The sequence below is a fragment of the Haliotis cracherodii genome, unplaced genomic scaffold (assembly GCF_022045235.1).
Source record: "Haliotis cracherodii isolate W230 unplaced genomic scaffold, xgHalCrac1.p SCAF_5, whole genome shotgun sequence".
In the NCBI taxonomy this organism is placed as follows: domain Eukaryota; kingdom Metazoa; phylum Mollusca; class Gastropoda; order Lepetellida; family Haliotidae; genus Haliotis; species Haliotis cracherodii.
This window is the reverse complement of record NW_027266308.1, coordinates 7,588,676-7,603,007: the sequence shown is the minus strand read 5'-3', so window position 1 is coordinate 7,603,007 and position 14,332 is coordinate 7,588,676. Positions and strand designations below refer to the sequence as shown.

At 40.1% G+C, this 14,332-nt stretch overlaps 1 protein-coding gene across 3 annotated transcripts in view; it reads right to left on the bottom strand.

Moving 5' to 3' along the window:
* LOC139443903 (regulator of G-protein signaling 22-like) overlaps positions 1 to 14,332 on the bottom strand; it is an 81,562-nt gene that overhangs the window by 25,790 nt on the left and 41,440 nt on the right. For 2 of the 3 annotated variants that reach the window (XM_071224792.1, XM_071224793.1), the window contains 7 exons: positions 13,324 to 13,481; positions 11,403 to 11,562; positions 9,926 to 10,036; positions 5,280 to 5,481; positions 3,668 to 3,712; positions 1,517 to 1,608; positions 509 to 655 (listed from right to left, as the gene is read on the bottom strand). In XM_071224792.1, the coding sequence (XP_071080893.1) occupies positions 509 to 655; positions 1,517 to 1,608; positions 3,668 to 3,712; positions 5,280 to 5,481; positions 9,926 to 10,036; positions 11,403 to 11,562; positions 13,324 to 13,481 (915 nt within the window). The remainder of the gene's footprint in view (positions 1 to 508; positions 656 to 1,516; positions 1,609 to 3,667; positions 3,713 to 5,279; positions 5,482 to 9,925; positions 10,037 to 11,402; positions 11,563 to 13,323; positions 13,482 to 14,332) is intronic. The other variant, XM_071224794.1, reaches the window with a different exon arrangement.

Genomic DNA, 14,332 nt, shown 5'->3' with positions numbered 1-14,332 from the left:
ATGGAAATGTTCATTTGTATAATGATGTGGAAATGTTCATTTATGTAATGATGGGGAAATGTTCATTGATGTAATGATGTTGAAATGTTCATTTGTGTAATGATGGGGAAATGTTCATTGATGTAATGGTGGGGAAATGTTCATTGATGTAATGATGGGAAAATGTTCATTGATGTAATGAGTGGAAAATGTTCATTTATATAACAGCATGGAAATGTTCAATGAACACACTGAACTCACACTTAACACCATTCTATCTTTAAAGGTTTCATTTGTTTGATTAAATTCGTCCATCATATTTTATTGGGGAAAACATGAACTTCTCACTACACTTTGAGTAATCTCATTCTGATTTTCATTTAAAAACATATTTTTCTCTCATTGTTGGAAAATTAACCGCCTATGACATCAGCCAATGTCAAAGGACTGGGTGTGTCGGAGGTGGTGAGAGACATGATGGCCTCTACCTTGGCATGGCTGGGTATCTAGCAACTGTCTCCAGACTTACTTGTATATATGACCAGCGTGAGAGTCTTTCTTCTGTTTGTTGTCTTTCATATCAAAGTAGGTGTCGAGGTCGTTGTAGAGGGGCAGGAAGAGGGCCAACTCTTTGGAGTCCCCATCCTGGATGAACTTCCGGAACATTGCCATCAACCTACAGCACAAGATGCAACAGCAACATTTAGGGAGAATAGGTGAAATAGGGTTTAACGTCGCGTCCAAGATATAGTGCTAGCCCACTGAGATACCATGCCGCAGTTTAACATGAAAAACACTCAGACACAGTATACTGACCAGTCCTTGTTTTAGCCCCTTAATACCTAGCGCCAGACAGGGTAATAACAAGTGCCATTTTCAACATATTTTGGTATGATGCGGCCTGGGGATCGAAACCGGGACCTTCCGCACTCCGGGCGGAGGTTCTACCACTAGACCACGGAGGCGGTCCAACAATTAGTGAAGGAAAGCCATTACGTTGCTGTTAACACGTTAAGTCTGATACCGTTTATTTCTACTTCCTTTAATAATTCATTACTTAATTTAATCACATGCATTATATTCGTTAAAAAAACAATGAAAGTAAACGCGAAAAACGGCTTTGATACAAACAATACAATGGTTCGGTTTGTGAAATAAAAGACCATGTTTGCATACAAGGACAGTTTATATATTTAACTTCTCTGTTGGGTGTACCAGAGAACAAACTTTGTTTACATAAGAAGGGACCCGTGAAGATTCCGGGGTAGGATAGGTCTTCAGCAACCCATGCTTGCCGTAAAAGGTGACTATGCTTGTCGTAAAAGGCGACTAACGGAATCGGGTGGTCAGGCTCGCTGTCTTGGTTGATGCATGTCATCGAATCCCTATTGCGTGGGTCGATGCTCATGATGTCCATCACTGAATTGTCTGGTCCAGACTCGATTATTTACATAAGGCTGAAATGTTGCTGAGTGTGACGTTAAGCAACCAGCCAACAGACAAATAAACAACATACGAGGGCAGCACATGAACTCACTGTCTGTTTGAGTGCAAGTCTGCATAAGAGGGCAGTATCTCAACTCCGTCCTCGCCTTCTCCAACCGCCATACCGTCAACACCATCAGCCGACTGGAAACAGAAGATTAATGTACACACTGCGACATAAAGGAAGTCTAGAGCCAACAGTAACTGTATATAAACAATTCTTTGATCAATAGTATGATGTGATTGGTGTGATAATATTAAAAAAGGATTAGTACATGTAAGTGGATCATAAATTAAAAGAAACATACCGATGTATTCGTACTATGGGTTATGTAATATAGTATCATGTGATAACGGTAAATAGCTGTACACTATTAGACTCAATGTCGAGTTCTACATATTCAAACCGGAGAACATTGGATACAATGTATTGAGAAAAAAATTAATACCGTACCCTCATTTCCATTTTAAATGGCATCTACATGGAAAAACAACTAGATTTCCTTATGTAACCTACAGACTATCTAGTAAACTGTCTATTGTGAACGTGAGGAATAGTGTCTATACGTCTATTGTGAACATAAGGACAACAGTGTCTACTCTAGTGTGAAGCGGTACTGTCAGTATATATAACGGTATTCCTTAACGCGAGTCCGAAATGACTTGTCATGAGAGCAACCGTTATGAATTACTTAATTAATTATTTCACTTTTTAGGGGCATCCATAAGATGCATGCACTTTACTGTTAAAATTTGGTTATTCCTTCAAATACTAGATCAGTGAATGTGTGTCGTGATCTAATGTCATCACTTATTTCAGTGATCCATGTTCAGTCATTTCCAGTGATCCAATGGTGGCCGTTTCAGCAGGTAATCGAGACTGGTTATTCTTTGATGTTAGCGTTTTATATTATTACTCTTGTACTGACTGAAAGATCTGAAAAGAGACCTCACGACCCCTGTATTTAATAAAAGATGTAAACACAATATGTGTCCATGGAGTTCCATGGAGTGAGTGAGTGAGTTGGGTTTAACGCCACTTTTAACAGTATTCCAGTTATATCGCGGCATGTCAGCTTAATGTGGGAGGAAAGCAAGTAATGCAGGTCTCACACGTTTAACACTTCGGTGAAACCCACGAGCACGGGTATGGTGCTGACAAACCTAGAAACATAATCGGGTCGAATCCATGGAGTGATCTCAACATACCGACCATTATATATTTTCGGAAGAGAGGGGATAACAATTAACTTTTCAAAAAGATAATCTGTCCCCGAAAAATCTTGAACATTATAATTAGTCTTCAGACTGTGGGAAAATAAATAATTACATTATTGCAAGTGCTTTCCTTAAAATAAATTATTCAGGCTCATGGCTTTTAATACAAAAAAAATAGATTATAGCTGTAGCTGATAATATCTAATCTGATACAAAATCCTGGCCTCTCTCCACTCGGTTCCATTCCAGACCCGGGGATGATGCTAGTGGGGTCCCGACAGTGGAAAATCTGCCCAACATTAGTTGATATGTACTAAGGGTCTGTAGGACGAATGCGCAAACATGCAAAATGGAAGTGCATTTATCAATAAAACACGTTCAAGTATCAAAGCAAAAATAAAAAGCTGGAATTTGAATATATATATATATATATATATATATATATATATATATATATATATATATATATATATATATGATAGGCATTCAATCAGCTGCCTAACGTGTCATGCTGTTAGTACCTTGATGTCATAGCATGATCATGGGACAAGCAATTCATGCAAACTTATAACATCAAACAGCCATGATCTTGTGCAATAACGCAGGCATACATTACAGCGATAAAAGATTCAAATTACAAGCAAACGAAGATAAAAGAAAAACATGATAAAAATAAAAACGTAATAAAAAAACCATGCCAACTTAAGCATAAAATGAGTTTTGAAAATGGGAAAACGATACAGAATAACGACAAACGAATAGAATAAAGTATCTAAATCTGGTTAGTTGAAGTTTACATAGCAAGGCTTAGGACAGCTCCAGACAAGAGAAGGGCGTATAACGGCTCCAGACTAGAGATGGATGGATAAAAGCTCCAGACTAGATGAGGACGTATAAAAGCTCCAGACTAGAGGTGGACGTGTAAAACTGTATTCAGTATAATCTGCAGTTTTCTAGAAGTGGCATGGCCGAACTATCAACTCACAGATCGACTTCTAGAGTTCTCTGATTCGTCGTCGCTAAAATCAAACTGGAGCAAAGACTTTTCTGATAAATAATATTTCTTATGAAGCATAACATGATTCACTATTGTACCGACCTCTATGATATAATGACTACTTGTTGTTAAATGATAATGATCTTTGTTTAAATTGTCCTGCCCCGAAATCGAATATGAAAAAATAGATATATAAATAGTAACCAGACAGACATAGAAGTAGTAAAAGAACATTGAATATGGTCTGGTCACCAATACTGGATCTGATTTAGAAACCAACAATAGCCCAAGTATGTCATAAACATGTGACTTTTAACCTGGTTAATACTAGCCGAAGAACATGAAAAATCTTCAAATTCTATTTCATAATAATACATTCATATTTGTCGGTGTATCGTCTGGATATCACCACCAGTTTAGCTCTAGTACATAAAAAGTACCCTTAAATGTACCCTCACATCCATCTGCCCGAGGCAAGGGAGTTAACTGACTATAAAAGTCCAGTTTCCACCCTTACCGAACTAGGCTGGAATTCCTGGGCTCGATCGTAGCGCCACCAGCGGCTGTTACGAGTTATGTTCCTTCTAAGCCTCTCCTATGGACCAATCAGATTCCACCTCTCGTATCACTTGCATTTGATTCAAACAAAATGGTGGCGCCCAGTCAAAACGATCTGATTGATAATCAAGATCTATATTGTGATAAAACGGGTCTTACATAGCGAAGTGCATCAAATCACGTGAGCACCTTGATTAAAAGCATGGAAAGACTTAGAAAATATCTGTTGACAACGAGTTGGCGGTGCACATGCTTTGCAAATCCTGCAATCGACAGAAATCTGCACGACATTTTACAAACCGGATTTCAATTTCGGTGCGCGACTTTGATTGGACTATGCATAGACTCGTTAGCCCAGCCAAAATGTAACTCCATAATACCAGCCTAGTTCGGCAAGGGTGGAAACTGGACTTTTATAGTCAGTTAACTCACTTGCCTCGGGAAGATGCCTCACATCCTCCATAAGAAAATATGAATAAAATGGCTGCAATATATATTATAATTATTTCCTCTGAAAATATTAACAATGTTAACATGACGACGGATGACGTGATACCGAAGGGCGCTGTCCCACAGGATAATCTTTGCTGTGGAGAAGCCGTGTAGGTATTGGCTAACTTGTTCACTCAAAAAACTACCCGCAAAAAGGAGTATTTCTGTACAGTACATGCACACACGTTAAAGCTATATATTTGCAGCTATGTAGATACATAAAAAAGCGAGCATGGCATGGAAGAGCTTGTTGATATATCATGCATTTTACGTTTTAATCTTACCGACGGGACAAATCAGATTGTTTTCAAAATGTCAGTTATTACAAATACGGAATGCCCTTAACAATGTACAATATTTAAGTACAACAATATTGTAACCATATCACCGGATGCCAGGTTATTGCAGAAAGAAAGTGACGTAGGTATTAGGGACCAATCTAGAATTCAAAACATCGGATCCTGGCGCAGGAATGACGTCACCGAGACCACTGAACACATTTCTACACAAGGATTGACTGTCGTAGGCAACACTTTGATATAACCCTCACCTTGGACCCCTTCTTTAGTTTAGCCTCTTTCTGTCTGGCGTATGCAGCCTTAACAGCCTTCTTGCGTTCCTTCTCCATCAACTTGCGACGTTCAATACGTAACTTTTTATTCAGTGCCCTCCTGTCGAAGTCGATGTCTTCGGCCAAGTGTAATGCACGCTGAAGTCGTCGTGCCCTCTCAGATGCCGTGGATCCAGGAACCCTTAAAATGATTTAAGTAAGGTTGAGGGAACACTAATAGAGAGGAATTGCATGCCTTTTTACAAAACAGGGCCTTATGGACATGCGTACAAAATATCTGTTCAATATTTGTTAATGAATTTACATACCTTCCTTAAAATGAAATACAGCCATCTGAACAAAGATTTATAAAATAAAACAAGTTTAGGGTGAGTGAGTGACTTTGGTTTTACGCCGCTTTTAGCAATATTCCAGCAATATCACGGCAGGGAACACCTTAGGATGAATTGATATAAGTTAATAAATGAAATTGAAAATGGTTTCAGATGAAGGTTTAATCAAGATGCTGAATAGAAAGATGTTGAACTGAAACATGCAGGTATCGCATAACTATGTACGCATCGCCAGTACTTCACAATGTGTATACATTGCGTTCTTTCATCAGCCGTGAATACATACGGCCGCTCTGTGATGTAGTTCCTTAAACGTCAACGCCAGAGAACAGTCATTCCCTACTTTAAACCAGTGAATCAAAGCCTTGTTCCGAGTGTTCTTTTACATCGCACAAACGACTCGGATGCCGCTATACAACGTGTCCCAAGTCTAATCTCATTAAAATCAGATCTAAGTTCTCGCTGCCGCTAAACAAAGATCTGAGGACATCCTGTTACGAGGACCTTTCGCGAACTTTGACCGACCACTGAAATGACATCAGCCATTTAGAAAGCAGCTAACTCGAGCTTTACGACACCCTGGCGACTTCCATTTCAGACTACGCTTGAAAAATATCTGGACTCGATTAAAAATTTGAAAATTGAACAAACGAACATTCGAGAATGTCTAAAATATGGTTGCGATTGTATGGCAGTGCTTCCCATGTACTGTGCAACGCCTCTTCCGTTCAAATGTTTCTCCCATGGAAGCGAGAGATAGACGATAATTTTGACGGAATCAGTCGTACGGGCCGTAACTGTCGTTCTGAACACCCAATGTTAACATGATTAGAAAACACATTCCGACTGTCACTTTCATGATCTGGTAAGCAACGCTTTGATTGGTCGGATGAAAGGTCGTACTGACATGACCCTAATGGGATGTCCTCAGATCTTTGTTTAGCGATAGCGAGAACTAAGACATGATTTTAATGAGATTGGTCCCATGTCCTGCTGGGTGTCACGCATTGGTTTATTGGTAGGAACTGGTAGTGTCATGAACGGAGTAGGTCCTTTAACCTTCCATGGATATGTATTCACGGGTGGAACGTCTTGTATTCAAAGTGAAGTATTGACGATGTATGGAGGTAGCACAGAAGGGTGTACTGAAGAAGTGGGAAGATTAGTAGAGGTTCAAACACGTACACTTCACATAGGGAAACTGTCTACTTAACACTGTATACACACGATACATCACAATCCTGGCATCATATACACCTTCACACACGTAAACCTTCCCGTCAGGTCAGTTAAAATAATATTCCTGTTTCTCATGAACCTGTGGCTGGAGGTAGGTGATTTAATGTCTTAAATTTTATTTTAGCAGATAGATAAATATTAAAGTAAACTTGATACTTGTGATTCTATTTTGGCCACGTTCGAAGCATGAAGAGATGGGCCCGTTGCCATGGTTACCACGGCTCGGTTTCCATTTGAGTATGACACGTTCTGAATATCATTCCGTGAACAAAATGGTCCGACTCCGGTAAAAAAACGAAACAAGAGATGAAACAATTGTTCTTAACAGTGCTTAAAGTATATATAAAAATATAGGCTGTGGCATTTTAGGGACGGGCGGATCGTGAGAAACCGCAACAAAATTTTAACAAGCCTTATACAGTTGATTAGGTAAACATATATTACAAGTATGTAATGATTTAGTAGTGCTTTCCATCAATTCGAGGGGAATCGAACCGTGTCCAACGTGACGAGCGAACGCTCTAACCACTGAGCTACCCTGCATGTAAGTTTTTTACCAAAGGGACCTTCTGCCAGTTAAGGAATACATATCATAAATAAAGTAAAACACACATTTGTAAATTGAATAATTATTGTTATGAAGTTTATACCATATGGTTATATTCTTATAGAAGCAATGTAGAAAATAAAACAGTTTTGTTCAATGTTCTGCAGAAAAATTCTTCAAAGCCAAGTGGGAAGCAAACGGTAGTAAGTTTATTGTAAATTCAAAATGTAATCGCCTAAAGAAAGATCTGGATTTACATATTTGCAGATCATACAAAAAATGGAGCAAGGATATTTTTGCGCTTTTTTGTCAACGCATTCTTAACTAAATATGTGTGATAATCTGTAAAAAGCTTGCTTTTCAGCAACCGTCGGTCAGATCATCATGAGAATTGTCCTTGGTCAACATTGGCTAGTGAGTGAGGATGTTGTTTTTCTGAAGTGCAATTTCAAATATTATTCAAATTATTTCAAATCAGCTGAAAACGTGCATAAAAAACTTGAACAGTGTTGTAAATATAAGACAGGGTGAAGGAACACGTAATAACAATTGAATCACTCCAGTTACACACAGACAAGCCACCCCAGTCTGGAGAGTATAACGTCACACAGTTACCTGAGCGGCTGGAGCCTAGAGAAGGAAACGAAGGCATGACATCAGACACACGGGGGAGACAGGCTGACACGAAAACATGCCGACGTGCAGTCCATACATTGAGTTTTCACCTTTAAAGGTAGCCATCAAACGCTCATTCCAGTTGCTGCTTTATACCAAAATGATACGTGCTATTTTGGGGGTCACATTTTTCGACCAGCGAGCACTATGATCTGATTTTAATGAGATTGTACAATGTCATTTGTTTTTAAACACTTAAATCTCATCTGGCAATTATAAACTGCTGACGTTTTATTTTGGTCACCTGTTACTTGAGGTCTTCCAGGCTTTGGGTATCGATCGATGGCTTCCTTTAAATAGTGTAAGAACACAAACGTTTGATGTTTGTATACGTATAAAATATTGTATGAAAAAGTGGGTCAGGCGATTTTTATTTTATTTGTATCCTGAACTTGGCTCTCAGACAATGGAATCTTTCTAAAATATCTCAGCTGTCTACTCTCATACTACAACACAGACTAAAACGAACAGTGGCGCTAAGGTCGTGTCGTTGAAGAGGCATTAAGCTCATTGCACAAACGATCGCAGCGCTAATAGGCCTACGAGTATTAAGAGTCTAATGTTAAGTATACAAGTTTGAATAGTCGTAGATCTTCGATAGCAAGGTGGACCAGGGACCCGATCCATTAAGCGATCTTAGAGTCACGATTGCCAGAGGTCAATGTTAAAGTAAGGGATATACCAGTCTCAATAAAATCAGATCCGTTGATCTCAGTAATGATCGTATCGGAATAAAGATCTGATAACAATGTCAAGTAGGAGATACAATCGCTTTGTGGAACGTGACCCAGTGATTTATCGATACCGTCATTGAAACCCATGAGGACAATAAAGGTGATCGAAAATTGGTCGGATAGACGTGAATGCGAAATGAAAAAATAATGAGACGGTTTGAGATATATAGCATGTGTGATAAAGTAATTTTGGTTTGGTAAGAATCTATTACAAGACGTAAAGCATGCAGTCAGTATTATCAAATATCATCAATAGAGGAAAACTAACGTTCAAGCTCATGCATCAGGAAAATGTCATCAGATTGTTGGAGACGCTAGTTGACTTACATGGGGTACATAGACGCTCTATTCCATGCAGTTAGTTTGGAGATTAAATAGAAATGAAATTGTGCCACTTGCACCAAACTAAACCCGTACAATTAATAATAATATCTAAGTTTTAATAGGTTTGTTTGTTTGTGTGTCGCACTCAGCACTATTCCAGCTATGTGACGGCGGTTTCTAAAAAATTGCGTGTGGACCAGATAATCCAGTGATTGACATCATGAGCATTGATCTATTTCATTGGGATACAGTGGCATGCATCAACGAAAGTCAGCGAGCTTGACAACCGATACCTTCAGTCGCCTATTACGATAAGCACGGGTTGTCCAAGACCTATTCTAACCCGCAATCTTCACGGGATTATAAACATGTATATAACAATAAACAGTTCGCACATATGTACTACACATACGTGCAACATTAAATATCCAACTCATTTAAAATTGTTTCCATCTAATGAATCGGTTCCATCTTACGAGTTGGGTCCATCTTATGAATTGATTCCATCTTACGAATTGTTTCCATCTTACGAATTGTTTCCATTTTACGAATAGATTCCATCTTATGAATTAGTAACCAAACTACACCAATCGGTCCACAACGTTAAGATGGCTAGATATTCACGACAAATCTGTGCGTATAAAAGCGGTGCCTAGAAAGCTACCATCACGATCCTGTTACACATATTTAAGCCCTTCATAAAAAGAGAACACTAAGCAGTGCTGGCAGTTAATCCTTAGTGCTGATGTTATTGTATAGAACATGCTCGTTTACCTTCTGACCCAAGGTCGAGGTCGTTTGATGACCACTTCCGTGTCGGTGACGGTGATCTCGATGGCGTCGGCAGTGCTAGGAGGACTGTCCGCATCTGGACGCACTCGGCAACTAGTGGAGGAATAGATCAATGGTGTAGAGTGAATATTGCTGCAGTTCGCAATGACCCAGCTAGGTCATCATGGCCTAACAATAGACCTCGGTGTCTTGTACAAATCAACTTCAGCGCTACGGGTGTCGTAAGTCTAGGTTAAGGTATGGGAGTATCGGTCACCTAAGCGCCAAGTTCGCTTTGTACAACGGCACCCAGACAAACTAGTGACGAAATATATGAGCAATGGTCGGAATGACACGTGATAAGCCAAGCCAACCAACATGACCACAAGGTACGCAATAATTTGATAGCACGGGGTACATTGGGCGTATTCTTTACCGGAAACTACATAAGTCAGAAAAGGGAGGAATCGCCAGTGTCTGGAAGTGATTCATTAAGTTATTTGAGTGGTGAAAATGAAGCAAGCAACATCAAGAAAATCTAATTGTGACAGTTTGTGATCATAAATAACAAATGACACCGATTAAAAATACTTGTTAATAATCCTGAATAATTTATTTTGAAGCACCGAAACCATCCCTAGCTGAAACAATCCCTCACTGAAACTAACGGTCATATTTTAAGGAAATGGTCATAAACACATCCTGGGGTGCGTTACAAAGCACCAATCGATTGCAAGCGATGTACAGCGATTCGCCTTACAACTGGGCGCTAACCTTCACCCGCTTGCAATCGTACTAATCGCTGACTGTGGTCGCTTCGTTCTCAAACCGGGTCACGGGTGGCCCAGTTGTCTAAGGCGCCGCGATTTGCTGTGCAGAGTTGCGTCCCTTGGGCACACCAGAAACTTTTGATTGTGGATTCGAATCCCGGTTTGCCCTGATTATGTTTCTAGGTTTGTCAGCACCATACCCGTGCTCGTGGGTTTCACTGAAGTGGTAAACGCCTGAGACCTGCATCACTTCGGGCTTTCCTCCCACATTAAGTTGACTAGCCGTGATGTGACTGGAATACTGTTAAAAGCGGCATTAAACCCAACTCACTCACTCGTTCTCAAACCTAAATGGGGGCTGGGTTCGACAGCGGGACAAGAAAATCTTGACTGGATCAACTGGGAAATTGGCAAGGGCAACTAACACCCCATCATCCTCAGTCTGCTACACATCTTCAAAGTAGACATAATTCCATCAGCACGTCATGGAGCCTCTTCTATTACATTCTACATTAGAGCAAGGCAACCAAGCCATAGTTGTGGCCCCACTTTGGAAGAGTGCACAGGCGCTTCAAGCCTTGCAGACCCCCGGATGAGCGATTAATTTGCTTACTTCAAGCTTGCAACGCCCCCCTCATTACAACTTAAAATTATCACGTACAATAATATAGTTACAAAGGACAAGATACAAGGACAGTGTTACATCTCACTCTAGGAAAGTCTTGAGGTCTTCCTTCAGGAACCTGATCCAGGCTTTCTCGAGTCGGTCCACGGCCTGGTACTTGGCGGAGTCGTAGATGGAAGCCTCAACGAAGTCCCGAGCCTCCAGGAGGCTCTGGTGGAGGCGATCTCGTATAGAGTCGGGGAGACCTGGGGAATCACAAACAGCGAAAACGTGGCATATCTAACACTATTACACTTGTTGAATTCCGTGTTTGATGATAATGCTCCTGTCCATCTCAGACAACATAAACATTTATGAACTTATTATGCATGCCCCGAACTCTTCATCCTTTCTTCCTCCCAAACACCACCATGCACACTGGAGTCATGTCATGCTTTAACGTCATACCAGTCATGGTATAGGTTAACGTCATATCAACCCGAAATTCCTCATATTTTCTTCATCCCAAACTTCATCATACACACTAGAGATGCATGTAATACTTAACGTCATATTAACCAGTCATGGTATACGTTAACGTCATATCTACTCGAAAGTCCTTATATTTTCTTCATTCAATACTACATCATACACACTTGAAATACCAGTTATACTTTAACGTCATATTAACCAGTCGTGGTATACGTTAACGTCATATTAACAGATCATGCTATACCTTAACGTCATACTAACCAGTCATGGTATACGTTAATGTCATATCTACCCGAACTTCCTCATATTTTCTTCATCTCAAACTTCATCATACACACAAGAGATGCATGGTATACTTAACGTTATATTAACCAGTCATGGTCATATTAACAAATCATATCATACGTTAACGTCATATCTGCCCGAAATTCCATATATTTTCTTCATCCGATACTACAGCATACGCACTTGAGATGCAAGTTATGCTTTAACGTCATATTAACCAGTCATAGTGTACGTTAACGTCATATCATTATGACGTACGTTAACGTCATATCTACTACAAATTGACAATATATTTCTTCACCCCATACTACATCATACACACTTGGGATGACAGTCATACTTAACGTCATATTAATCAGTCATAGTATACGTTAACGTCATATCAACACAATTATGTTATACGTTAACGTCATATCTACTACAAATTGACAATATGTTTCTTCATCCCATACTACATCATACACACTTGGGATGACAGTCATACTTAAACGTCATATTAATCAGTCATGGTATACGTCAACGTAATATCTACTCGAAAGTCCTTATATATTCTTCATCCAATACTACATCATACACACTTGAGATGCCAGGTATATTTTAACGTCATATTAACCAGTCATGGTATACGTCAACGCAATATCTACTCGAAAGTTCTTATATATTCTTCATCCAATACTACATCATACACACTTGAGATGCCAGGTATATTTTAACGTCATATTAACCAGTCATGGTATACGTCAACGCAATATCTACTCGAAAGTTCTTATATATTCTTCATCCAATACTACATCATACACACTTGAGATGCCAGGTATATTTTAACGTCATATTAACCAGTCATGGTATACGTCAACGCAATATCTACTCGAAAGTTCTTATATATTCTTCATCCAATACTACATCATACACACTTGAGCTGCCAGGTATATTTTAACGTCATATTAACCAGTCATGGTATACGTCAACGCAATATCTACTCGAAAGTTCTTATATATTCTTCATCCAATACTACATCATACACACATGAGATGCCAGTTATATTTTAACGTCATATCAACCGGTCATGGTATACTTCAACGTAATATCTACTCGAAAGTCCTTATATTTTCTTCATCCCACACAGTACAGTTAGTTGTATTTTACGCCATATTTTGAAATGAATGCAGAATTAAGTGGACTGCATGATTCAATTAAATTAAACTAAGTCTTCACAAACTGAAGGCTAAAACTTGTTGCATTGCACATACCGACGTAGTAGGGGCTGTCGTGAGCCAGGAACTTGTTGTAGATGGCCCAGGCGTGCTGTAGTCGGAGGAGTCGGTCTGCAGACTTGTCCTCGGTTGCGCCGTATTCTGTGACATCCTCCCAGAACAACAGATTGGACAGCAACGACTGGTCCCCGTTCCTGGCACACACACTAATACTATAGGCTACATGGCGACTGTTGTAAACAACATTCCAACTGTATCATGGCGGCCTGTAAATAACTGCCGCCTCCGTGGTCTAGTGGTAGAGCGTCCACCCGGAGAGCGGAAGGTCCGGGGTTCGATGCCCGGCCGCGCCATACCAAAAGACGTTTAAAGGTGGTACTTGTTGTTGCCCTGTCTGGCGCTCGGCATTAAGTGGCTAAAACAAGGACTGGTCGGCTCGGAGTCAGTATACTGGATCTGAGTGGGGTATTCATGTTAAACTGAGGCATGGTATCTCAGTGAGCTAGCACTATAAATCGGCATCAGTCAGGGCTAGTACAAGCAGCCACACGTCGCTATATAAGTGCAATAATCTTCAAATAAACTAGTAGCTGTTAACTACATGGGCCAGACAAACAAGTGGTTGATAGCATGATCAGTGAACCACACCCTCGGGTACAACGCCACAGTGACGTCACAAAACCTGACCATGCAATTTTAGTCGCCTGTTACGACAAGCGTCAGGTACTTGGGATCTGTTCTATTCCGCTTTTAATATAAATCAGGTGAGGTGATATAGGGTTTAACGTCGCGTCCAAGATTATTGCACTTATAAAGCAACGTGCATGCATGTCTGTGTGGCTGCTTGTACTAGTCCGGACTGATGCCGATTTAAAGTGCTAGCCCACTGAGATACCATGCCGCAGTTTAACATGAATACCCCACTCAGACACAGTACACTGACTCCGAGCCGACCAGTCCTTGTTTTAGCCCCTTAATGCCGAGCGCCAGCCAGGGTAACAACAAATAACACCTTTTAACGTCTTTTGGTATGACGCGGCCGGGG